General features: G+C 33.6%; 2 protein-coding genes across 2 annotated transcripts; one reads left to right on the forward strand and one right to left on the reverse strand.

Annotated features, from left to right (window-relative positions):
- The first annotated feature begins 639 nt into the window (after positions 1 to 639).
- On the forward strand, positions 640 to 3,936 carry LOC133295543 (uncharacterized). The gene is made up of 5 exons (XM_061494384.1): positions 640 to 1,111; positions 1,894 to 2,018; positions 2,195 to 2,509; positions 2,598 to 2,767; positions 3,396 to 3,936. Exons 1-5 carry the CDS (start codon positions 791 to 793, stop codon positions 3,809 to 3,811), a joined length of 1,347 nt encoding a protein of 448 aa, XP_061350368.1. The 5' UTR covers positions 640 to 790; the 3' UTR covers positions 3,812 to 3,936.
- A 5,148-nt stretch (positions 3,937 to 9,084) lies between these two features.
- Positions 9,085 to 18,357, reverse strand: LOC133295538 (uncharacterized). The gene is made up of 13 exons (XM_061494379.1): positions 18,058 to 18,357; positions 17,092 to 17,165; positions 16,722 to 16,805; positions 16,470 to 16,550; positions 14,538 to 14,618; positions 13,069 to 13,161; positions 12,163 to 12,342; positions 11,959 to 12,026; positions 11,048 to 11,099; positions 10,447 to 10,500; positions 10,275 to 10,361; positions 9,824 to 9,890; positions 9,085 to 9,493 (listed from the first exon to the last, which is right to left on the reverse strand). The coding sequence occupies exons 1-13, from the start codon at positions 18,197 to 18,199 to the stop codon at positions 9,402 to 9,404; spliced, it is 1,155 nt and encodes a 384-aa protein (XP_061350363.1). The 5' UTR covers positions 18,200 to 18,357; the 3' UTR covers positions 9,085 to 9,401.
- Positions 18,358 to 26,128: the final 7,771 nt, after the last annotated feature.

Genomic DNA, 26,128 nt, shown 5'->3' on the forward strand with positions numbered 1-26,128 from the left:
TACGCTATTATTTATACCAAATTTTGTAATTAATAATTTTATGACAGGTGGTTATATTACAGACCAAATTCGTTATCACTAGTAACAAATTATGATATGTCAGCTTTTTCCTGTAAAAGTGTGCTACGTGTCATAAAATCTTTGACGAACGTAGTTGCTATTAGTCGTAGCAAATTACACGCACGTAGAGCCGGCAAAACGGGTTCGGCTCGGCGGGCCAACCCGTCAAACGAGGCGAGACGGACTGAGTTTTTCAACCCACCTCAAAAGCGGGGCGGACTCATTTTTTGGCGGGTTGATGGCGGGCATAGGCGGTCGAGGCGAGTCAATGTAAAATAGGCTCGGGCTGGCGGGCCAACCCGCCTAACCCGCCAAACGGGGCGGGACGAGGCAGGCTGAGTTTTTCAACCCATTTTTAAAAGTGAGGCGGGACGAGCTGACTCATTTTTTAGCGGGTTGATGGTGGAGTGAGGCGGGACGGGGCGGGCTGTCCATTTTGCCACCTCTACTCGCACGTGACATTTGATAAAAAAACATTGTTCACGTGATATTTAAATATATATATATATATATATTTTTTTTTGGTTAAAAAATGACATTTTGTTGAATGTTCCCTATTATTCACTACAGCTTGTCTCTCTCTCTCTCTCTCTTATATGCTGGTGTTTTTATAGGTCGGGGTAGGCATGTACCCTAAGAGGCTCACCCTACGGCATAAGAAAGAAGCAAAATTTGTCTTGAAGAATTAATCTTTTTCTGCACTGCTTTGGGCAAAACGCTCAATCCAGTGATGGGAGATGGTTGTGTGGTTCAGGGAATGAGCAATTCCAATAAGGGTAAGGACAAGAAAAAGAATAAGAAGAAGAACAAGGGTGGCAGCAAGAAGAAGATGACCCACGAGCAGGTTATGGCCTTCAAATTTGTGAGTGAATGGGTTTTCTTGGATCAGCCTTCTTCTGCTTCTTCTTCTTGTGTTGTGGATGATTTTGGGGTGCAGAAAACTGTTGGGAGAGGAGGGGAGAAGCTACTCTTTGAATTGCATTCTCACTCCAAATTCAGTGATGGCTTCTTGTCCCCTTCCAAGGTTGTTGAGAAAGCTCACATGAACGGCGTAAGTTTCAATGTTCCTTTGCTTTTTGATTATAACATGAATGCTTAGATTGTTTTTTTTTTTTTCCTTCCTTTTTTAATCATTTAAAGTTGTTCTTTGATATCTGCCTAAAAAAAAAAGTTGTGTTTTGATGCCTAAGTCAGATTGTAAAGTTTCTTTTTTTTATCATATGTACAAAACCTCAAAAGGAGTTAGTTACCTTTCTATTGGATATTTTTCATGACTTATTTTCATAGCCAGAAACAGAAAACAAAGCAACAAAAAATAAATAAAATAAAACTCAGATGAAAGTGGCATGGATTTGGATACCACTAGGTGAGTGAGACTGTTTATTCCCTAAGAGATGAGTATTAGGTTGTGCCAGTCTCTCATTGTCCTTTGCATTAACTTTTCATTTGGGAAATATCCGAAAATCAAAAGATCATAACATGGATCAATATTTATATATTATTTGAGGTTTCCTTGATTTAAAAAAATCAGCAGGTGAATGTGTACTTATTTTACACTGTAAGATGTTGTCTAATATCCCATGGTTATTTTATGAGGATAGTGAAGGAGGCTACTTGAGAGATGTTATGGCTGATAGAAAGTTAACTACATTGGAGAGGTTTCTAAAATAAATGAAGATGAAATATGAGGTCCATTTCAGTATGTTTATGGGTTGCATTTTCCAATCAACTCAATATCACTTTTACCCATGATATTAAAAGATGATTGCCTAAGGCATCAGCTTTCTTTTAGTATTAGGCTCATTTTTAATTAATACTATGTACTCATAACAGGTGAAAGTTCTTGCTCTGACAGATCATGACACTATGTCTGGCATCCCTGAGGCTGTAGAATCAGCTCGTAAATATGGCATCAAGATAATCCCAGGTGTAGAAATTAGTGCAATATTTTCTCCAAGGTAATTTTCAAATATTACAGATTCTAGATGCTTATTTATAGAGTTGGCACTGATCTTTAAGTTACTTGTGTTGCTTCTCCCTACAGGGAGGGAAAACAGGAAAATTATAAGATATATCAACTATGTTTAGTATCATTTTTGTTCAATGCTTCTAATGTATGCTAATACACTGGCAGTGGAGACTCTGAAGCAGAGGAACCAGTTCACATTTTAGCATATTATAGCAGTATTGGACCATCAAGGTTTGAGGAGCTGGACAAGTTTTTATCAAATATAAGGGATGGACGTTTTCTTCGTGCAAAGAACATTGTCTTGAAACTAAACAAGCTCAAATTGCCACTTAAGTGGGAGCATGTTTGCAGGATTGCAGGAAAGGGGGTTGCCCCCGGGCGGCTTCACGTCGCCCGAGCTATGGTTGAGGCAGGTTATGTAGAAAATCTAAGACAAGCCTTTGCCCGATATCTTTTTGATGGTGGACCTGCTTACTCTACGTAATATTATTGCGTTGCTTGCTCTTGTTGGTTGTAACTATTTGTGTAATTAAGGAAAATGGTTAAGGATATGGTAATTGTGTTTCAGGGGAAGTGAGCCTCTGGCAGAGGAAGCAATAAAAATGATTTGTCATACTGGGGGTGTTGCTGTTCTGGCTCATCCATGGGCATTAAAAAATCCTGTTCCCATTGTCAGAAGGTTAAAAGAAGCTGGCCTTCATGGGATGGAGGTCTACAAAAGTGATGGAAGGCTTGCAGGTAGATGCTCATTTGTTTAATCACTAAAATGATGTTATTACATAGTTTAGGATTATCATTCCTCCTTGTTAAACCAAAACTAGTGTGGATGTACTTTGTCAATTGTCATAGGAAGTTGATTCATAATTTTTTCAGATTTATTCAAAAACAGAAACCATAAATTGTTCAGATTGCACTGCATGCCTTTTCTCTCCTCCTTCTACCTGCCCTATCTTAATGTTTCATATTACCTATTAAAATTCTGAGTTCACTTTGAGAGGAAAAACTCATCAATACTGTTAACTTGGTTATCAAAACATTAAATTGTTTCTGTCAGTAGGCTAACTGATAAACTGAAGACTATCCATGTAAAAAGGCAAACCCCGGTACACAAAGGCTCGGACTTGCTAGAGTAGGGATGAGGGTCGGTTATAGGCATCCTTACCTTTACATTTTGAAGACTATCCATATCTAGTCATAAAATTAACAATATGCACAATGAAAGCATTTTTTTTTTTTTTTTTTGGGTAAACAAAGCATGCATTTACTGTTGAATCATACCAACTGCATCTCAGGAGGTCACAATTGTGCTGGGAAATTATTTCATTGTTATTAAATTTGTTCTTGCATGTTAATTTTTGGTGTGCAGTATATAGTGACCTGGCGGATGCATATGGGCTTTTGAAGATTGGAGGATCAGACTATCATGGTAGAGGAGGGCACAATGAATCTGATCTGGGAAGTGTGAATCTTCCAGTACTAGTGTTGCATGAGTTCCTTAAGGTAGCTAGGCCTATATGGTGTGATGCCATCAGGGAAATATTAGTGTGTTATGCTGAGGAGCCTTCTGATTCTAACTTAGCAGGAATTACAAGGTTTGGGAGAACCCGGGTTTTTAAGGGAGGTTCACCCTTGAGTTGTGGACAGGACTTGATTGATCACTGTTTACCTCTCTGGTTGACTAGCCAGGAGATGGAAAATCCAGAGTTTGAAAATATCAAGTTGAAACTTTCTAATGCTTCCATTAGTCAGGGAGGAATTCAGGTTCTCATTGAGACTAAATAGTTGTTGTGTATGCTAGCAAGCAGATATTTTAATCATTTCCAGTATTCTTGTCAGCCAATCTTAATATTAAATTTTGATTGTCAAGTTCAATTGTCTATTGATTGTTTGATATTTTTCTATGATCATTGAGCAAACATTTCTCGTTTTATTGTTTAATCTTCAATGAATGAGTTTTTTCTATCTGTTTTCTTAATGCAAATATTCCAGAAAAAGACTGTATTTTTAACAGTGTTCCTTTTTCTATGATTGACCCGTTTTAAAAGGAGAATGTTACCAATACATTTTTTTCAAGTGTATCGAATTAAATTTATGCTTGTTTAATAATTAAAAAAAAAGGTTTGATGTTTGTCATTTTAAAGGACATAAGTTATGTCATTTTAATAGAGAGATAGACATAACTTATGGAGGGGGCTGAACCTTTAGCCATCACTGCTTCCCTGCACTCCGGATTAGTCCCATAGCCGGCTCAAAGAGTCGAAGCTCGTGGGGATATCAGAGGGAGCCAACTCGCCTCAAAGAGGTAATTAGGGTTGGGTAACTCCAAAAAAGGACATAAGTTATGTCATTTTAATAGAGAGATAGACACAATGAATGAAAATCATAGAGACGAAAGTGAGTGATTTTTTTTTTAATTTAAATTTTAAATAAAAAATATTATTTTGCATCTATTTTTTTTTTTTAAAATAACATAATTTTATATCATTTAAAATGATAAGTATTTTTCTCTTAAAAAAAAAAACATAGATTCAATTTTAAAATGAAAAGTATATTCAGGAAAATATGTTGATGTCAGTCCTATAAACTTTTTCTGCGTAGCTTATGCCTTTCCATTCAACGCTATAATATGGAACCTGCAGGTGTTCCTATACTCCATAGACTCTAGTCAGTAGTTTCCAAAAGATTAGTAAGTTAACAGTACTTTTTTTTTTTTTTTTTTTCTTTCTGATGGGTGTGAAGCACACCGGCATGTGGCTAAGTAGAAGCTAGCTTCTTGGATTATGTTTCTTATTTTTGGGGCAATGTTAGTAAAGATTAGGGGTGTGCAAAAAAAAATTAGTTCACTTGTCCTGTTCTTGATCCGAGCTTGACTCGACCCATAAATACTCATATTTTTTGAACTGGTTTAAATACTGACCCACTTTTATTTGGGTCAGTTTTAGACCTGACTCGTTTTAATATTGACCCACTGACCCAAAACTTGACTCATACCCATTATGTGAAAAAAAAATCACAATTACATTGAAAGAAAAGTTTTAACGTAAAACAATTACGTCAAAATTTGTTATGGAAAATATTTTCATAAAAATTTTCGCAAAAATTTTTGACGAAAAATATTTTCCTCATAATTTGTGACTAAAAACATATCGGTAAAAAAATTTGACGGAATATTTTTTTGTCAAATTTTTTTACGGAATCTAAATTTCGTCAAAATATTTCACAAAAAAATATATTCATAAAAACTTTTGACGAAACACATTTTCATTGAAATTCTTTTACGGAAAAAATTTTCATCAAAATTCTTTACAGATTTCAAATTTTGGCGAAAGTTTTCGACGGAAATATTTTCGATAAACTTTTTGACAAAAAAAAATTTCGTTAAAATTTTTAGCGAAACACATTTCTATCAAAAATTTTCGACTAAATATTTTCGTCAAGTTTATATCCATCAAAATTTTCAACGGAACACATTTCTGTAAAAAAAATTCGTAAAATTTTTTGACACAAATATTTCGATAAGAAATTTTGATAGAAAAAATATTTTGTCTAAATTCTTTAGAGAAAGTTTCGTCGAAAGTTTCAAATGAAACAATTTCCATTGAAAATTTTGACGAAACACATTTCCATCAAAAAAATTCGACGGCAAAAAATTTCATTAAAATTCTTTACAGATTTCTAATTTCGGCGAAAGTTTTCGACGGAAATATTTTCGTCATCAAAAAATTTTGACGGCAAAATATTTCGATAGCAAAAAATTTTGGCGAAAGTTTTCAACGGAAACATTTTCGTCCTCAGAAAATTTTGACGGCAAAAAAATTCATCAAATTTCTTTACAGATTTCAAATTTGGGCGAATGTTTTCGACGAAAAAATTTTCGTTAAATTTTTTGACAAAAAAAATTTCCGTCGAAATTTTTAGCGAAACACATTTTCATCGAAAATTTTCAACTAAATATTTTCGTCAATTTTTTGATAAAAAATTTCCATCAAAATTTTCAACGAAACACATTTCTATAAAAAAATTCCGTAAATTTTTTTGGCAAAAAAAATATTCTGTCAAAATTCTTTAGAGAATGTAAATTTAGTCGAAAGTTTCAAATGAAACATTTCCCTCGAAATAATTTCCGTCAAAATTTTCATCAGAACACATTCTCATCGAAAGTTTGAACGAAAAACATTCCGTCACATTTTTTTGACAAAATTCTTTTTTCGTTTAAAACATTTGATGGAAGAAATCATTTTCGTCAAAACTGTTGACGAAAAGTAAATTTCAATAGAAATTTTTTTTTTTGTAAAAATTTCGACGAAAAAATAATTTTGTGATGAAATTTTCGTCTTTTACAACGTAAAAATTTCGACAAAATTTTGTGAGAAAACCAAGTCAAAAACGGGTCAGGTCAGATTTGACCCAGTTCAGAAACCAAGTCAGACCTACTTTAGAAACCAAGTCAGGTCAGATCCAAACTGGTTCTGAACTAGTTCAACAAAATCCAATCCAAGTCAGACCTGATTTGGATCAAATTAAAGCGGGTCGGGTCAAAATACCTGACCTATAAAAACCAAGTTGGATCGAGTCGGACAAAAACCTGACCCGACCTAACCCAAGCACAGCCCTAGTGAAGACAATAAAATATATGATTTCAGGTTTGGAATCATTTTGACACACTTGTCTTTTATTTAGTGATCTATAAGAAGAAAAGGAATAGATACTCCAAAGAAAAAAAAAATTCATACCCGAATAAGCAAAAATGTGAATAACTGTAGAATGAGGCGGCAACTAATTTGGAGAATAAGGATAATCTAGTTTGTAGAGCACGTCAGAAGCTTCAATTTAATTACATTAACAACTTAAAAATATAAATAATATACAATTATAATTTGTGCTTAGTGAAAATAGGCTTTTATCATTGTTGTTAGGATCTGGATCTTCTAATGTAAAAATTCACATGATCATGTCATATGGGAAATCATAACCATACAAAGGTAGATTAATAGTAAAAAAGAAGAAGAGAAAAAAAATGATAAAATAGATAGTTATGAAATCATAACCGTTGATTTACTTTTGTATGGTTGTGATCTTCTCACATGACCATATCATATTTTTTTGGCACATGAGAGGATACATTTCCTTCTTGTTATAGTATAGGTAGTGATCAATTAAAACTTGAAAGATAATTACTGGGTTATATTAAAAGAAAGTATATTGAAATCTAGTGGGTGGTACATCCCAAAAACATTGAACACGGAGCTAAACATAAGATCACGTTGTGAGTCCCTCGTGAAGTAACGTCAAGGAATATTAATGCAACACTTATTTTTGCATTGGGAGTAATGCTATTTTTAATACAGAGTTTCTCTCTCTTTCTTCAAGTACTCGTTTGTAAATCAGGCAATTCAACTATTATAAAACCAATCAAGGGTATTGATTCAAGCGTCACATGTTTGATTTCGCTTAAATAAAATTATGTGATTGTAAAAAAATTTCTTTGAAAAAGCTAATCATACCATAACATGGATATTTCCTGCTCAAATATGATTCTGTGAATGATACCTGTGATTTATTAAAAAAAAAAAAAAATTATAACATCAACCTTTAAAAAAGCTTTTCCAAAAATGATCAAGGCATTAACGCCTCATCAGGAACTCAGAAAGATTGTGTTTCCTCTGATACCTGTGGTCTCTTAATTACATTAGACATTAGATAATGCTAGAAAAAGAAAACTTACTGAGACAAATAAATATTGATATTACTGATACAAAGGATTGCAGGTGGTGAAAATGATGTGAAATTAAGATGTGGTATATGTTATTTTGTTTATACAATTTTACACGCGTAGTTTTTTTTTTTTAATATTCCAACCAGTTCATCATTTCGCGATTTCTTCGATTTGGGACGAAACATGGGATTAAAGTTTTACTTCTCTTCCAAAAATAGTATTAGAAAAGATCAAACTTATATTCTCATCCCATCTACTTGGTTATCTAATGCTAACTAAACTACAATCATTTAATTAAACACAAGCAATATTTGACACCCAATAATTTTGTTATGCTTAGTGCAAATGCCAATGTCGGTAAAAACGATGAAACAAGGGTCAGGATCATTTTACACCAGTATAAGTTACACTCTCAATCTTGTCTGTTGATTCCATTTATATCTAACGGCTCAAATTTTTTACTAATGTTAACCATTGAATACAAGTGGATCAATAGTCAAGATTGAGTGTAAGACTTCTAACTCTTACACCAGTGTAAGAAAATATATATATATATATATATATATATATATATATATATATATGGGTCAGGATCATTTTACACCAGTGTAAGTTACACTCTCAATCTTATCCGTTGATTCCATTTATATCTAACGGCTAAATTTTTTTAGTAATGTGAGCCATTGGATACAAGTGGATCAATGGTCAAGATTGAGTGTAAGACTTCTAACTCTTACACCGGTGTAAGAATATCCTGCCCCTATATATATAGGGGAAGGAAATCATTTTGCCAATAAATGATAATCGTTGATTGGCGAAAATCAACGATTAGAATTTGGTGTCAAATTTCAAAATTTGACACCGGTGTCAAAAGATCCTATCTTTTATATATATATATATATATATATATATATATATATATATATATATATATATATATATCTTAGTAAAATAGCACCCTTAGATTTGTCGAGTTTTTTGTTTTACCATTACAACCAGTATGACACCGAATGTCATAAGAGTCCGGGTGTTCGAGCAATGTCATAGCATTAACTTAACGTTATCACATTTTCTAAATTAAACGCAGATAAGGCAAAAAATAATAATAATAAAAAAATTTTTTTTGATATTTCTATAAACTGTCAATAACTTCTCTCACTTTTTTTTTTTTTTTAAATCAGAAACATATTATTAAGGAGATAGGAAATGAGACAGGTAACGAGGCAAAATATTTGAATCCTAATTTAACAGCTTCAAGTTCCATGAAAATCTTGGCTAGATCCAGCATAGATAGGTGACAGCAATCCAATAAACAGATAAGATATATGTTATGCATAATCAAGTCATGTATAATGCACAGCAAAAACATCAAAAAGTTCCAACCCTTTGCATTCCTCATCTTTATCCGTACATAAAAAGCCACCAAAGTAGCAACTGAGTTTAAATTGCTACGTATCAAAGGAGAAATATGGATCATCCAAAAAATACACCTCATTCATCAACTGGATCTACAGCTATGCTTAATCTTGGCCGTTATGTGCTATATAATGCAATCACATTATGAACAACACTCAATGCACCAACCAACCAAGTATGTCATCATAAGGATACTCAATTAGGACATTAAAGCACCCCCCATGTAGGATAATGACCACATTATCCATATTTGCCAATCTCCATCTTCTTCTTGATTGTTCTCTGACCATAATATATTGATGAATCAACTATTCCAGCAACAGTGAATATACCTATGTAGAAAGGTAGAAGCAACTGGTGAAGCAATCGGTTTTGCAAACGTTAACATGTAACCAACCAACTAGTTCATACCAAAATTCTTTACTATTTTCATTTAACACTACTTAGAACTAACCATGTCATAAAGATTTGACAAGGTTTTATGTTGGTTGTCAACTGCTTAACACAACCCAACCCTACCCATGTAAAATTTGCAAGAAAGCGCGACATAGATGGAATTTACTCAGAACTATATCAATGTAATTGTCTGATAAGAAATTAATTTATTACCCTTATTTTGTTGATTTTCCAGGCAGGAGTGGATAGAAAGAACAAGAAATTACCTCCAATAATTGCACAAATATTGGTCAAGAAATGTAAAAATGGAATGTGTTCCTCTTTAAAGGTGACCTGCAACATAAAACATATCAAATTTACCAGGGGATCAAATAACAAAGCCCACTTTTCTACAGATGGTAGAGCAACACGCAAAAATACTATTTCTACTTTAGTTCTATTTTGTGCTTAGCAGCAGCCTCAATAACATGATTGAGATCCTTGGCATAAAAATAGTATAGTCACTTGGCACTCAACCCCAATTCCCCAAATGTGCCTCAATCACTATGAGGAATCATTCAGAAGGTAATATCTTATTGGAAAGACTAAGACTATTATATGTCATGCCTGGCTGTATCAAACTAAAGTGGTAAAACACAAAGGTCAAGTGCTGTCAGTAGAAAAAGAAAAACATTTCAAGATTTTATTCAATTTGCTTGTAAAATTAAGCAGTCTTACCTTGATTGGAGATATGTCATAAAAAAAGAAAATTCCGGGAACTGCAACACCCAGCTCTGAACTCTTGAAATGCTCAGTCACAGAATACTGTGCAACAACATTTATGAAGCTACTTAGGCATTATCCAATGTAAAACATGAAATGACAGTATTTTTATGATATTTAACAATACCTGATTTGAATGGATAACATGACCTCTAATGTCTGTGTATATTGTAGGGACAACCTGCAACGAGTACACGAAATGTCCAAACAATCGTCAACCCAGTGCATAAGTGCATACACAGAAATCGTTCAAACAGTTAGAAGAAAGCATAAAAGCAACAATGCATGCAATATTTCGAAGCAAATACTCAAAAAAAAATTACTGGTTCTCTTATACTGTTGTTGTATACAAGACAAATACTGTAACAGAGTTTGCTAGAAATGAATGCAGTATATTCAACAAAACAGAGAGAGAAGAAAAGAAAAGAAAGCAATATCATGGTTTCAGAAATGCACCTCCCAGTGGGAAAAGGGTAATAACATGACAGAAAATTATAATAGCATTAATATATTGCAAGTATCATGTAAAAACCAATATTTGTCAATAGTTTATATTTTAGTGAATAGTTAACTATCTGAATCATCAAGTACATATTTCATAAAAACAAATAAAGATTAATAACCAAATATATTAGTTCAATTTAACATCATTACCCAAGCAATTAGTTATAAACTAAAACATGCAAACAAAAACTTTGATGAGGAAAATATTTCCAACTAGTACCAACCTTTATGAAATACTGGTACGTGCCATGAGATGTTCCTTGCACCCATTTTACCCTGCAAAGGATTGGAAGAAGAGAAAAAAAGAGTTTAAATGGTTGGTGGAAGAAAAATTTTAGTCAGAGCATTTTCTTTTATAAAGGCTATCATTCGAAGTATAATACATGATAAGATAACTTTGCACTCGTGGTCAAATCACAACTCGGGGAGGAGAGTAAAGGAAAAAGAGGAAAATTTATTAACAATTTGCTGCTTCTGCAAAAACTGTATTGCAAAACTTCACCGCAAAACTACATGTACTGTTAGAGAAATAAAACCAAATTTATGCCTTTACCAGCTAAGCTTTTAGGATAAATGGTCCTTAATATTGGTATCAAAACATCTCTAACCAAGTGGTCAAAAGTTTGATCCTTGCAACTCCATTCTTATACTAAAAAGTTGCATTCAATACAAGGTTAAGTGGACCTCTGCATTCATCCACATTTCAAGTACTCTTGCATGAGGGGATAGGTTAAAGATGTGTAGAGTTGGCCTTGGAAATGTATTATGAAAACAATATATATAAAATCTCCGTTACTTCAGTTTTTAGGTACATTATAATTACAAGTTACTCTCCCCTCCACTGTATTTTGCATTTACTACTTGAATGTCATTTGATCACACAATACTCATGAAGTAACGGCTTAGTTATCAAATCTCTTATTTAGTTGTAGTGTTTTGGTTTTTTAAAAAAAAAAAAAAATAGAAGGGAATTTTGATAAAGTTTTAATGAAAGAGGAGTAAGTAATATAAATATACTTAGAATTACATTTTATGGCATTAGATCAACATTTAAGAATCTGTCTGAAAGCTTATGCCATATGCCATCCTAGTCACCAGAAAATAAAGGCTTCTACTGGAGAAGAAAGAAAATTACCCATCAAGAGGATTTACCAATCCAGGGTAATGGGCACCAAAACTTAATTTGTTGATCTGATGGCTAATCTGCATCATACACAATAATTTGAAAATCAATCATGAGATTACAAGCAAGGGGAGAACATTTGAAATTTATCAAAGGTTTCACAATATAATACATAATTCAGACAAGCGATATTAGACATCCAGTTCAGTCTCTTACATTATAATGATTATCCTGTAAAGCAAGCAGATCAGTCAAAAAGATAGCCGACTGAAGAATGCTTTTCCCAGTTGCAAAATGAAAGCTTCCAGCCACTTTATTAACTTCAAGAGATCCATGAATATTGCATCCTTCACCTTCTTCATCCTTTACCTGCTGTACATAACCCTCTCTTTGACACTAAAAGCAAAACCAAATTGTCAGAATGCTATAGTTTAGGTGCCAAATGCTCTAAAACTGGATATGATTACCGCAGCTTGGAAATTACAGACATACAAATAAACAAAGAAAAAAATTTGTGTCATGTGCACTGTTAATAATTTTTTATTTTTGGAAAAAAGAATAAATTCATTAGGACAACGAGAAAAGAGAATGGACGATTAGGAATCCTCCTTAACAAAAGAACAAAATAGAAAACAACAAAGAAAAAAGAGAACATAAATAGAGCAAAGCTTCCCAATCGCTCAACATATTGATTTGGGAAACCCCGTCAAAAAGGCCATGTGCTTTACTCCAAATAGAAACCAAAAAATAAATTTTATTCCAAATCAGGTGTACATGCCATCAAGCCGTCAGTTTTTCTATTGATTCCATCATCTTCCTTTTTAATGGAAATTGTGTGTTAGACTACGACTGCTAATTATTCATTATGAACAACCCTTTAATTTTCGGTAATTTTTATTTTTAAGCATTTACTTGTGTATAGTTTAAATTATTATCTTCAAAATAGCAGCCATCCCACTATAGCAGTTTTGGGATCAACCACTTCGTGCCACTATCTGGGATTGGTAACTATGGCTTCAGCAACAATACAGACAAGAAGTCTACCGCCTCATAAGGGTGGCATTTGAATTCACATAAAATTCCAGTTTTCATTATGTAATAGAATTAGAGTATCATGCTAACCTGGTCAATCAAATCCACATTTGTCAGTGCCCAGCCCTTTTTCCTATATGCTTCACGCACTTCTTCACAATTATTACAGCAGTGGTCATCTGACTGCATGAATGAGAGAGAGACCATGTCCATGTAAGAAATTAAGAAACAATTGGAGAGTATAAGTACATGTTTGGATTAGCTTATTTTGGGGTTAAAGAAGCCTTTTTTTATTTTTTGGTAGCTTCCTTAGAGCTTTTGAATAAAAAGCGATTATTTCACCAAAAATGAGCTTTCCCAATCATGCACTGAATTGCACTGTATTGAAGAGTACAAATACACAGAAAAAAGATACAATTTAGACAACACATTAGACTACTAAAATGAAAGCACTAATGATAATAATCAAATTTAATTTAAGCTTATTAATAGCTGCTCATAAACTTCAGTCACCCATGATTCTTGGATCACACAAGAACAAATGCTACTGTGTTAGTCACGCCAAAATTTCTAGTACCAGCATTCCAACATTTGCATCAGACTAACTTTGTCCACGATACATATGCGCTTAACTAAAACAGTATTATTATGATTTATGACTGTTATTACTATTGTTACTAAAAAACAGTAAAGATAATTTCTGTGCTTAAGAAGCACGCAGAAATATTATATCTTTTTGTTTTTCAACTTAACAAACATGAGAATATTGATTATAACCAGACATTTAAAGCAACAACTGAAAATGGATATATCAAAGGCAAAACTGAAAATGGTAGGAAAACTAAGGGTACACAAAACACAGCTAATGTCTAAAATAATTTATCTAATAAAGTAATAAAATGTATATACATTGATACCAAAGATATAATTTCAACAAATGTCCCTTGTTTTCTCGTTAATTACCACTCTTGATCTCTTGTTCTTACTTATTGGGCAATTTTGGCTCCATAACAACTTTTTGTAATGATTTTATTCTGCTTTTGATGCTCTGTTTTTTCCTTAGTGTACAGAGGGTAGTAACAAGCACTCTGTTTTCTGTTACACGTACAAAGTACACACTCATACTCTTCTGTTTCATGTCCGAATAGAGTAACACACTTTATTTTAAATGCATAACAGTTAAATATTTTATTGTTTTTAACAGTTTTTTTTTTTTTTTTTTTTTCAATGAGGCGTGAATTTCTTAGTGCTTCTTGCAGCAAAGTGGTCAAAGCCCCTAGTGCCTTCAGGGCACTTTTTGCCTTTGACTACCCTGTTTAGATCCCCAAATTTTTTCTTATTGTTAAATTTCACCAAATTCTGTCACCACATCCTTTGAAACCTAATTTTAGATAAAACCCTTCAATCCTTCCCACCAAAAATTTTTGAATTAAAATCTATCAAAACATCAAAGCCTAATAAGTCTTGACAGTCCATGTTGATACCCAACACATATTACAGTAGTTACAAAATAATAGGAAAACCAGAGCAAATATAAGGATAGTAATGATCAAATGTACCTCTTCAGCACCAAAACATGAACCACAATACTTTTCGTCATGTCCAAGTCTGCCACCATGTCTCTGTAAGGGCCTCTCAATCTGCAATAGGAAAGTTATAAAGGAAACAAAAAAGTAATTTCATTATACATAAATATAGACCTTTGTCTTTTGAATGACAAACATAAAAAATAATTAGAGACATGATCAAAAATAGAAAAATGGATTTCAACTCCTCCAAGAGACAACAAGGGGTTCAAGACTACTAGCCTTGTATCATAAAAAAAGGTAGCCCATCAGATTCATAGGTATCCTCAATAGTTTCCTTTAATTTATACTTATAATTCTTGGTAATGAAGAGGTATAAACTAAATACAAACTCTCATCGAGGCAAATGCATCAGGTGATCAAATGCCTTATTCGGTCTTTACAAATGTAGAGAACACGTTACAATGAATAATCTTTTTAGTACCAAAGATCAACCAAAAGCATTCAAACTAGAGAACCTTCAATTTCCAATGACCATTGAGAAACAAGAGTGATATTATTGACTTGGGAGAACAGATATGATGCTGGTAATGCAAACTACAAGAATAGTGATCATAGAAACCCAAGCAATAAGAGGTTTTTTCAGCAATACAATGCCAAACCGAACCCAAGCAAAAAGAGTTTTTTTCAGACTTTTGAACAATTAATTACCACCATCCAATCTGAATATTCTTGCTGCCAATAGAAACCCAAGATCCCCACAGAAAAGTCTGTAAGAGCTTCATTGATATGCAACAATCATGCTATCATCCATATTGTCGTTCCAGTCTTAAAGCTGATAGCTAACACAAAGAATCTAACTGGCCAAAACCTCTATTCTAGTATTTTCCATTTCATGTTTCACCACCTACCACTATTCCTATAGATAAAAGAAACACAAGAATAAGGTCCATCATTTCCAAGCAGTTGATGTAATAGTAACATGAGCCAACAGGGTTCTCAAATACTACGAAAGTATGAATGTGATCAAGGCTAAGTCCACCTAGTAGCAACCAGATTTGATAGCAGTAATTTATTTAATATAAATCCAGTGTGCATCACAAAACATGGCAACAAAATTCCCGTAAGTTAGCATTTTTACTAACAATAGTTCCTCCAAATTTTTTTGAAAACACAACATCGACTAAGCCTTATATCACGGCATGGAGTCTGCTACATTGATCAATTGGCACCTTTGGGGTCTACCAAAAACCAAATTTTCAACAAAACAAAACAGTTTAGGGTGCGCTGGTACGGTCCTTTTCAAATGGTTTCTTCTAAAGTTTTTTTCAGTCTCCCTCTATGCCTTTTAAACAAACTATATTCCATTTGACTCACTTTTCTGACTATAGACTTTGTCTTCTTCTCACATGACCAAACCACCTTGCGAGGTTCATCATCTTCTCTTGAATAGCTGCTACTCCAACTTTCTCTCTCTATTTGTTCCTAATCTTATATTTTCTTGTATATCCATCACTCACCACAACATTGTGATCTCAGAAACACTTTTTTTTTTAGTTCTAGTTGGAATTTACTGCCCAATTTTCACTAACAGAGTGAAATATAAATTGGCAAGTTTATAAAACTACTCAGTATGCAGCTGCACTCTTCTAAACATAGATATTGAGTTGAAAACACACAGGTTTATGCTGTAACCCTATGAAGCACCGATACTCTGAATTTTTTTTTCTAACGTATCGGGTATGCGTATCGGAAACGTATTGTATCGTATCGACGAATTAACGGTCGTATCGAGAACGTATCGAAAACACCGTGTCGGAGTCGGTGCTTCATAGCTGTAACCTTTAAGCGTAAATCATAAACATTTCAAAAGCAATTTTATAACATAAGAGGATCAAATTCTACAGTAAATGCAAAGAAAGAAACCATTATGCAGTAATAAAGCTCCTGAGTATTTCAGCTAACCTTTGGAGCACCAATTCCATCCTTCTTCACTTCTATCACATTACCATTAGCATCAATTCTTTTTTTCATTATATTATGTCGCTGCAAATAGAAGCAGTGGTGTAAATACTAATAAATAAGAATAATATGAACATGAGACATAGGAAAAGATAGAGAATAAGAAAGAATGAAATAAATCAAAAAGAATATAATCGGTTAGAATTATTGGAACTGAAAATTAATTGAACAAAAGCTAATTTGAGCAGTACATACTATATCAAGATGCTTCTCTCCACTAATATCCACCGCGTCTAAACTGAGTATTGAACATCGAACGGAAGGAAAAGTGACATCAAACTGCATTTCCATGGGGAAAAAAGAATCAAATTTTTACTATGAAAGCTTACAGGATATAAGTTAGAAGGACGATCAAATCCTTACAAAATCATTTGGAATAAAATTTTTTCGGAATAATGGCATACATACAATTTGTCTCAACAACAAATCACCAAACTAATAAATTTATCAGAAAATGATATTGTACAATCCATGAATCACGACATAGTCCACAGATTGGACTTGGAGTATGAAGAGCTTAATAAAACTATATAAGTTACAGTACAAATATAACAAAAAAAATTACATTGATGTGTAATGTTTCTCCTCTTGAAGTATCCACCAAAAGCTTACTCTCTGTAACAGTGTAGAGGTACAATCCTGCAATCACAGTAAACAGATGACATTATTAAAGTTTAATGGGAAAGACAGTAGTCACATAGGCAGCAAGATAATGGTTCAGACAAAGTCACAAAAGATAGCCTCAGTTAACTACGTTTGATTTAAGATCACTCCCGTGATTCTTTTAAGATTGGGTCTATACCTTTTATCCCCAAAACTAGCAGTAAATAAATAGCCACTGCCACAGCATGACCCCCATCATATAATAGTTGCAGAATAATATGCTTAAGTGGATAAAAAGGGTAGCAATAGAATTAGAGAATCACTGATTGAGTTTGATATAAGCCATTAACCCTTGCGCCAATATTTGAAAACATTAATCACGTCATACATAAGGGTCCATATTATCAGAAGATTTTCTATGTGAGATGAATCAATGCACCCAAATGAAAGGCCAAACAAACCCATCCTTATGTTAATTCCTAACTTGCCATGAATTGCATGGTTAAAACATTGGATCAAAGACATCATTGCCTTGGCACTCTCAACAATTAATTTATTTTAAACGTAGTAACGGCCTAACTCTCGAAATCAAAATGGAGCAAAAAGGACCAATTTGCTGGAAGAGAAAAAAGAATGTGGATTGAGAAGAAGGGGGGAGGGAGCATAAGCTTCCATACCACCCAAAAAGAATTCCTTCCTTTTGTTAGTTTCCCTTCCATTGAATAAGACATTTCAAATTCAGCTCAATGCAACAAAATTGCCAAGAAAAATACACAAATTGCCACGATTTTCTCAATACATCTAAATCCACGGAATTTAAATTTTCCCTTCTAAATTTCTAAGCTTTCCAACCGGGTCACCAAAAAATCATTTAAAGTTCTAACATTTAAAATAAAAAATAAAAAAAAAGGAGCAGATGGGGTCATACTTAGCTCGGAAAGGAAGAGGAAAAGCATGACGGCGGCGGAGACTACGGTGACGACTCCGCCGGCGAGTGTGCGGCTGTAAAAATCTTCATTGACTTTTGGGTATGCATCCAAATTGCGGAGCTTGTTGAAGACTTTATCCATGGATAGCCACCGAAACCTCACAAGCACCGACCTTTGATAAACGATTAGGGCAAGAGCGGCGCTCCGTCGGCGGAGACGGTGGCCGGAGAATTGAAGGAATGATTGGTTGGTTGGAGAATGAAGAAAGACCCCAACATGAAATCAAAAGACGGTCACCACCAGCCCACCACCCCTAATTCAAAGGTCAATTTAGTCAAACTTGCCGTCTAATACTTTTTACTTTTTTTCTAAAAAAAAAAAACTTTTTTTTATTTGCAAAATTAGGCATTTTAATTTTAGAAATAAATTCTAAAATCTATACTATATCATAAATCCGAGTCATTGTGTGAAAATTTTTGGCACTTGTAATTCTTATAATGATTTGCATTCTTTTAAAAAGTGTAAATTTTCCTTCTTAAGCGAGTTTAAAAAAAAAAATTATATGCATCATGGGTCAAGTGAGACTTGATACATGATACAACCTAATTAATTCAAATTTTAAGTTAATAAAATTAATTTCAATTCTAATTTTGAATTTTGTATTTAAAATTTGAATTTAAATATAATAATAAAATTAGATTTGATGACAATGCAAAAAATTAAAGAAATCAATTGACTCATGGAAGCGACGAGGTGCTAATTCAGGGGTTAATTAACTATCATATTTATTTTCCCTTTTTTCTTATTTATATAAGATATTTTTCTTATATAATTCAGAGTCATTCTATGATAATTTTTACCACGTGTAATTCATACTATTATTTGAATTCTTTTGAAAAGTGTAAACTTTCTATCTTAATCAAGTTTTTAAAAAAAATTAAATTATATGCACCATGTGTCAAGTGAGACTTGATCCATGGTAGTCATAACATTAGATTTGATGACAATTAAGAAAATTAAGAAAACTAATTAATTGATTGATTGACTCAAATTAAAGAAATCAATTAATTAGATTGATTGGCTAAAATTAGAGAAACAAATCAATTGGATGAAAAAAAGTTAATTACCCAATATGATTGGGAAGTGATGAGACGCTAATCAAGGAGTTGTTAGCCCTCATATTTAGTTTCCCTTATTACTTATTTAAATGAGACTTTTTTCTTATTTTGCTCCTTCTACGGTAACTTGGGAACATGTTGAATGAGGATTATCTGTTATGGATGATGTACCGACAACATTCATTGCAGCGTTTGTTGTAGCCGGAGCTGCTTTCGATCTTTTTCTGCGACTACTTTGCTGAATGACCATCCATGGACCAAAAGCTTCTCCGTTAGCCGTGACTTTCTGCTTACCTATTTCGGATAGAGTGGCCAAAATGCCACGCTTTGGCAAAAAAATTACCAGAATGCTACGCCAACAGTAAAATTTCCCAAACTGCCACGCAGCATAATTCGCTACACAGTGTAGCGAATTATGTATGCAAGTAATTCGCTACACAGTGTAGCGAAATATGCCACGTCAGAACCAAAAATGCCACATGTCAAATTTTGCAAAATTCGCTACACTGTGTAGCGAATTATGCCGCGTGGCATTTTGACAAAATTTACTGTTGGCGTGACAGTCTGTTAATTTTTTTGTCCAAACGTGGCAAAATGGTCACTCTCCCCCTATTTCGGGTGTAGCTGTTGGGTTTTGGACATGGGTGTTAACTGGTCGAGCCGAGCTAAGCCAAACTTTGGTTTTAAAAGGCGCTTAGTCTGTGTTTAAATGTGTCAGCCTGATCAAGCTCGTTAACTGTTATAAATATAATTATCGGCCTGTGACCTGACTTATTTATAAAAAATAAAAGATTTATTTAGCCTATTTAAAAAAAATAAGACAACAAAAATTTATCTAAACAGAATGTACATCAACAACACTATTAATTTCATAAATATTCATAAATTCAATGTATATTCAAACAACATAATATAAAACAAAATCATTCAAAAAGTTTGTTTAACCAATAAAATGGGGTAAGATAGATTGAGGAGAGAGAGAAGGCTATTACAAGCAGTATAAAAAATATAAAATAAATATTAATATACTAGGCCAGCTTGATAGGCTCTAAGGCCGAGCTCTCTAAAGCACAGATACGCAACTTTTCAAAAAAATTACGTTTCGGACACGTGTCCGACATGGACACGCTCGGACACGCGTCCGACACGCAGTCAACATTTGGGGACACACGGTCAACTCTCGGACACGTTCCGACACGTTTTTCCGACACGCAGACAACTTTTTCCGACACGCAGTCAACGCTCGGACACATTTTTTTTTTAAATCTTAATTTTATTTTGTTAACTAAATATAAAAGAAATAATTTATAAATTAATTTTTTTCTGTTATGAAATTTGACATGAAAAATTAACAAAGTACGAAAAATTATTTATATTTATATTTATGTTATGAAATTTAAATATTTGATTGGTTATATGACTTATTATGGACTCTTATATGCATTAAATATAAATTATATTATATATATTAAAATTTTTATTTAATATCAAAACGTGTCCCAACCTGTCGAAATATGACATTTTTTAGAATTAACGTGTCAGCGTGTCGTGTCGTGTCGTGTCTCGTGTCCGTGTCCATGCATCATAGGCCGAGCTTTTGAATTGAAGCTTGATGCCTTTTTATTAAACGAGCTTTTATAAAAGTTCAAGTCTGGTTCCAACAACCAATTTTAGGCATGTAGGCTCAGGCTTTCACGAGTCGAGTCAAAGACCCCTGGTTCGTTTATTACCCCTAGTTCCGGGTAGGATCGCTTTGCCTATCCGAACTCAAATGGTTAGTGAAAATAGGGCAAACATCACATCTATGACCAAACTTACCACAAGCGAAATAGAAGAGATATAATCCTTCATAGCATACTAGGAAAATTCGGTTACCTATCTTGAATTTCGATAGGAAGCCTTTGCTCAAATCAACCTCGATGAAGATACGAGCAAATTTAGCACATCAGTGAATTCACCCTCTCCAGAGACCTTTACGAATAAAGTTCCTGTCGATCTTCAGAGTACGGCCAAACAGGTTCCCTATATTCAATAGGTGATGTGACATATAGGATTCTATTGGGAGTCCTGGAATTAGCATCCAAACTGCTAGTTTCTTAACATTTTCGTCATGAGGATCAAAGAAAGGTCGCTAGCGCTACACTACTACATAGTGATCAGCCACTATCCATGGTCCTTCTTGCAAGACAAAATTATAGTCCTCGACAATTAAGAACCGAAACAGGAAGTAGTCATTTTCTAGGTCGATAAAATCATAGGTTCCCGAAATGTTCCACATCTTGAGCAGCCTGTTACGGAGGAATTTAACCCCGACCCTTTTCCCTAGAAGTTTAATTATCACCGCTTGCCTCCAGGGATTACAACCCTTCTTGTGAACCTCATTTTTGTACCGTTAAGTAGGAATAACGGATCGTCGAGTTGCACCCTTTCTCCGCTCATCTCCATCTCCACATCCTCTTCTTCATCATCAATCCCCTGTCTATCAAAGCAATCAATCTCTTAGCTTTCAGCTGTCATGCCTCCCCCATTTAGTTACAGAAGGGTGTCTTTATAAGATACTGCCTTCTACTGTGGACCTTCTACTACCACACTCCGCTTAGCTTGGAGCTTCCCTATCTCAATGCTTAGTTTCAAAAGGTCCACTTCATCCATGGATATCTCCTTGTCGTTTCCTTTATCAGTAAGGGTGTTAATGAGCCAGACTTTGATTTTAAAAGGCTAAGTCTGTGTCTAAATATGTCAGCTGGTCTAGCCTGTTATTTGTTATGAATATAATTATCGGTCTGTGACACAACTTATTTACAAAAAATAAAAGTCTGGTTTAGTCTATTAAAAAAAATAAGAATAAAAATTTATCCAAACAAAATATACGATTAACAACACTAATATTTCCACAAAGATTCAATGTATATCCAAACAACATAATATAAAACAAAATCATTCAAAAAGCTTGTTTAACCAATAAAATGGGGTGAAATTGGTTGAGAAGAGAGAGAGCTATTATGAGTAGTATAAAAAACATAAAATAAAAATAAAAGTTAGTATACCAGGCCAGCCTGAGAAACTCTAATGCCGGACTTTTGAATTGGAGCCTGTGGTCTTTTTATTAACTGAACTTTTATACAAGTTCAAGTCTCGTTCCAACAATCAATTTTACACATGTAAACCCAGACCTTCACGAAGCGGGACAAAGACCCCTAATTCGTTTAGCACCCTAATTTGTCAGCACTAGTGTTTTTGAGTTTCCTTTAAAATAGGCTTTAAATCTTGTTTTACTACTGCCTTCAAATCAATTTCGGCCGACTTTTTCCTTTTTTGATAACAAATTTTTGTTTTTACAAGAGTATTTATGGGTCTTCAAACAATATACAATATACTTAAATAATCTTAATTTTTGTTGTCTTATCTTTTCAACCACAGGAACAACACTCACCTAATTTTGTCGAAAATTTGAATTTTAAATAATGAAGAATTGTTTTTTAAATTATAATAAATAATATTTTCTATAAAAAATAACGAAGAGTGTTTGATTTTTTTTTTCATGACCATCATATATGTTTTCATAAGACTAATGTTTCAGACATGATGCGTGATGAAAAGAATCTTTTAATATATTTTTTTCAGTGTTTGAATTTCAGTCATTTTTAAAAAATTGTAATTTGCTTATAAAGTGCAAATTATTTTCAAATCTACTAAACTCATGCTGATTTAAAAGGCAGCATGCTATTTCATAAATGACTAAATTTCATGTAAAAGGATTTAATATTTTGCATTAATTGAACATGAAACAGCAAAAATATTATATATATCACTCGAGTTCTCTAAACCAAAAAACAACACGCAAGAGAAAAAAGTTCAGATGTTTACATGGTAGCTGCTTTTAAGATTAGCAGTTTTCTTTTGGCAGTGGGATTTATTATGGCTTTTGCCATAATACAAAAACATTTTAAGTGCTTCAAGTTTTTTTTTTCCATGTAAAATACTATTTATTATTTCCTGAATTCATAAAGTGGCGTATATACACTTTGTCAATGGCTTGAGTAATAATCAGAACTTGTTCATCTGCAAATAGATACCCCATATATGAAGGAGCACCTGCCAATGCCAATCAATTATTGGAAATGGGAGCTAAACCTGTTGCCAAGTCTTAGGTTTGACAACATAACTTTGTTGAAACATATGCACATAGGGATGTGTCAAGTTACAGCCAGATTGATCCAATTAAGGGTTTGCATGAAAAGATTTAGTGTCACAATTTACATAGTTCATTAGTAATTTATGCAGACTGAATTTTGCTAGAATTAAAACAATTAATTCGCATCTTACACCATAAAGGAATCTCAACTCACAACATATAAAACTGTTTAAGCTTCAAACTTGCATGGTGCATAATTGTTGCGGAAGCCAATAACCCTTGGGAGGAATAAATTTTTAGTGCAACAGTTGCACTGAAGATTCAATGCAATCGATCAATGAAAGCATCACACATCAGTCGATATTCTCTCTCTTTTAATGTGTGTTGACTGATGTGTGATACTCTCATTAGTCGGTTGCATTAAATCTCAGTGGAACTAGTGCACTAAAAATTTATTGTCTTGGGAGAGGGTTTTGTGTCTAGTCATCTCTTTCAAGAGGTAAAAAGTCATTGGCCATGAAAATAGAAAGTGAATAGTATACTTTGTCCTTTTTTTGTAATGCAAGCTTGAAATTTGCCTTCTCTTTCAAAGTGAGAAATGAAATATGCCTTGTCTTTTAAGGTGAGAAAGCCCCACGTGTTTTTGTTGGATTGCGTCTATGAAATTACACAACCGCTTACTTTTACTGATGGAATGAATGAATGAATAAATAAATAAATGAGCAATCTTTGGATGACTGATTCAAACTATTGAATTTTAATTACATGTTTCAGCATGTAGTAACTTGGCAACTATTCAACCATTGCCAACAACTATATTGGATTCTCTAAAGAGGGCTCCAACTAGGTACTTTGGACTTTTTCAGTCAATGAGTTTTTTCAACCCCCTTACTAAATGTATTCTATTGCTTAGTGCTAACCAATTTTGCCCAATTTTGATAGGAGAATAAAAGCACAAACTAGACGCTCGACAAAGGGATGCTAAATGATAGAATGTAAAAATTATCCTAACTATTCCTTGAAAGATACAACAAGAGGATTCTGATTGTTATCTATGTTATTAAAAAGCCAAACAACTTATTACACCAAAACCAGCCTTACCCACATCAAACCAGCAATCAATAATTCTCTATAATCCATCATAAACATTAACCTTACCTTAACGAAGGGTTCTTCCCTCGTATTCCCTGGGATAACATGCCTCCAATTTGGTAAGATTTATGTTTATGATGGATTATATAGGATTATTAATTGGTGTTTTGATGTGCGCAAATCTGGTTTTGGAGTTTATAAGCTTTGGAGAATTGATGGGCAACATAAATAGGTTGTGCAATTTTAAAAGATGACAGGGATATTAGAAATGGATTGAATTTCTAACCGAATTGGTGGGCAACATAAAGTGTTTTATTAATCTTATGCACGTGAGACCCACCTATTTATAAAAAAAGAAAAAAAATAACACGAAAATCGATGTATGTGTAGGAGATAAAAACATTTTCCTACAACATAAGAGTATATTTTTCTCAACATAAATAGTTGTGTATTTCTAAAAGATGCCAGGGATATTAGGTTTTGGAAGGAGAATATTCTTACTACCAAAATTTTTTACTACCAACTTACTACCTATCTAATCACCATTGGATTAGAGAAAGAGAATGTTGAAAAGTTTCTGAAAAAAGACAAAATACTGATTTAATGATGATTAGATAGGAAGTAAATTGACAGTCGAAAATTTTAATAGTAAGAATATCACCTAAGTTTTGAGAGTTGTGGTTTGACTTTTTAATTACATAAATGGCAATCAACAGGAGTGTGTAAAATAACCAAAAAACTGAACCGAACCATGAACCGAACCGAACCGCTCTTAAAATAATCGATTTTTAAAAACCAGTTCATGAACCAAACCGATTTTTAAAAAACAAGTTCATGAACCGAACCGATTTTTAGAATTAGTTTAAGAACCGAACCGAACCATTTTCAAACTGAACCAACTTGATTTTTATAACTTGATTTTTAATATTTTATTTTATTTTTATTTTCAAAAGAGGGTCGACCCGAACCGTTTCCAACCAAACCTGACCAGTTTTGAACCGAACCGAACCACCTTCGAAACGAACCATTTAAACCAATTCGATTCGGTTTTTTAAAAAATCCGGTTCGTTCGACCCATGCACCTCCCTAGCAATAAGGACATCGTCTTTGTTTTGAGTATTTTGAGTATCTTTTGAGGACTAGGTAAGATGTTCTTTTATATTGCATCTCAATATTTGTTATTTCAGTTCATTCAAAGCCATCAAGCGGTGGCAATGGCAATGTGCAACACACACACATTCAAAATCTTTTCAAGTAATCAAGTGCGGGACAATGGCAACATAAATCTGCACCAAAGAAGAAGAATAGGGACAGAGGTTGAAGAAGCTTATTGTGTCCAGAAAGGCAGAAACTTAGGGGGGGGGGGGGAGGGGGAAATACAAAACAAAAAGTTCTGTTGCCTTATTCAATGCTCTCTCTGTTTCTTTCCCAAAGACGAAATTCCTTGCCCTCTATCTTTCATTCTTTCTTGTGTAGTTCTGCCAGCAAAGAGCTGGAATTTATAGGCACCTTGGCTCTCACTCTGGTGGGAATCATGTGCATCACTAAGTTGCGAATGGTTAATTGTAAATTAACCATTAGTAGAAGATTAGGCCGCCAACTAAATATTGTAAGGGCGACTTTTGTTTTATTATATGTATTTTTTAATTTTTTTTTCCGGCCAAGTCGATGCAAGAAAAACAACAAATTAATGCAAAAATAGAATGAGCAAGGTAAATTACATTA

The sequence above is a fragment of the Gastrolobium bilobum genome, unplaced genomic scaffold (assembly GCF_033153095.1).
Source record: "Gastrolobium bilobum isolate Gb01-03AN ecotype WA unplaced genomic scaffold, APGP_CSIRO_Gbil_v1 utg7694, whole genome shotgun sequence".
NCBI lineage: Eukaryota > Viridiplantae > Streptophyta > Magnoliopsida > Fabales > Fabaceae > Gastrolobium > Gastrolobium bilobum.

Excerpts from the sequence above, each read along its gene's own strand:
- LOC133295543 (XM_061494384.1), top strand. The coding sequence starts at position 791 with ATGGGAGATGGTTGTGTGGTTCAGGGAATGAGCAATTCCAATAAGGGT. Across the intron at positions 1,112-1,893 it reads AGAAAGCTCACATGAACGGC|GTGAAAGTTCTTGCTCTGAC; the intron begins GTAAGTTTCAAT and ends TACTCATAACAG. Across the intron at positions 2,019-2,194 it reads AGTGCAATATTTTCTCCAAG|TGGAGACTCTGAAGCAGAGG; the intron begins GTAATTTTCAAA and ends ATACACTGGCAG.
- LOC133295538 (XM_061494379.1), bottom strand. The coding sequence starts at position 18,199 with ATGGATAAAGTCTTCAACAAGCTCCGCAATTTGGATGCATACCCAAAA. Across the intron at positions 17,166-18,057 it reads CCTCTTCCTTTCCGAGCTAA|GATTGTACCTCTACACTGTT; the intron begins GTATGACCCCAT and ends CTGTGATTGCAG. Across the intron at positions 12,343-13,068 it reads ATGTGGATTTGATTGACCAG|TGTCAAAGAGAGGGTTATGT; the intron begins GTTAGCATGATA and ends TTTTGCTTTTAG.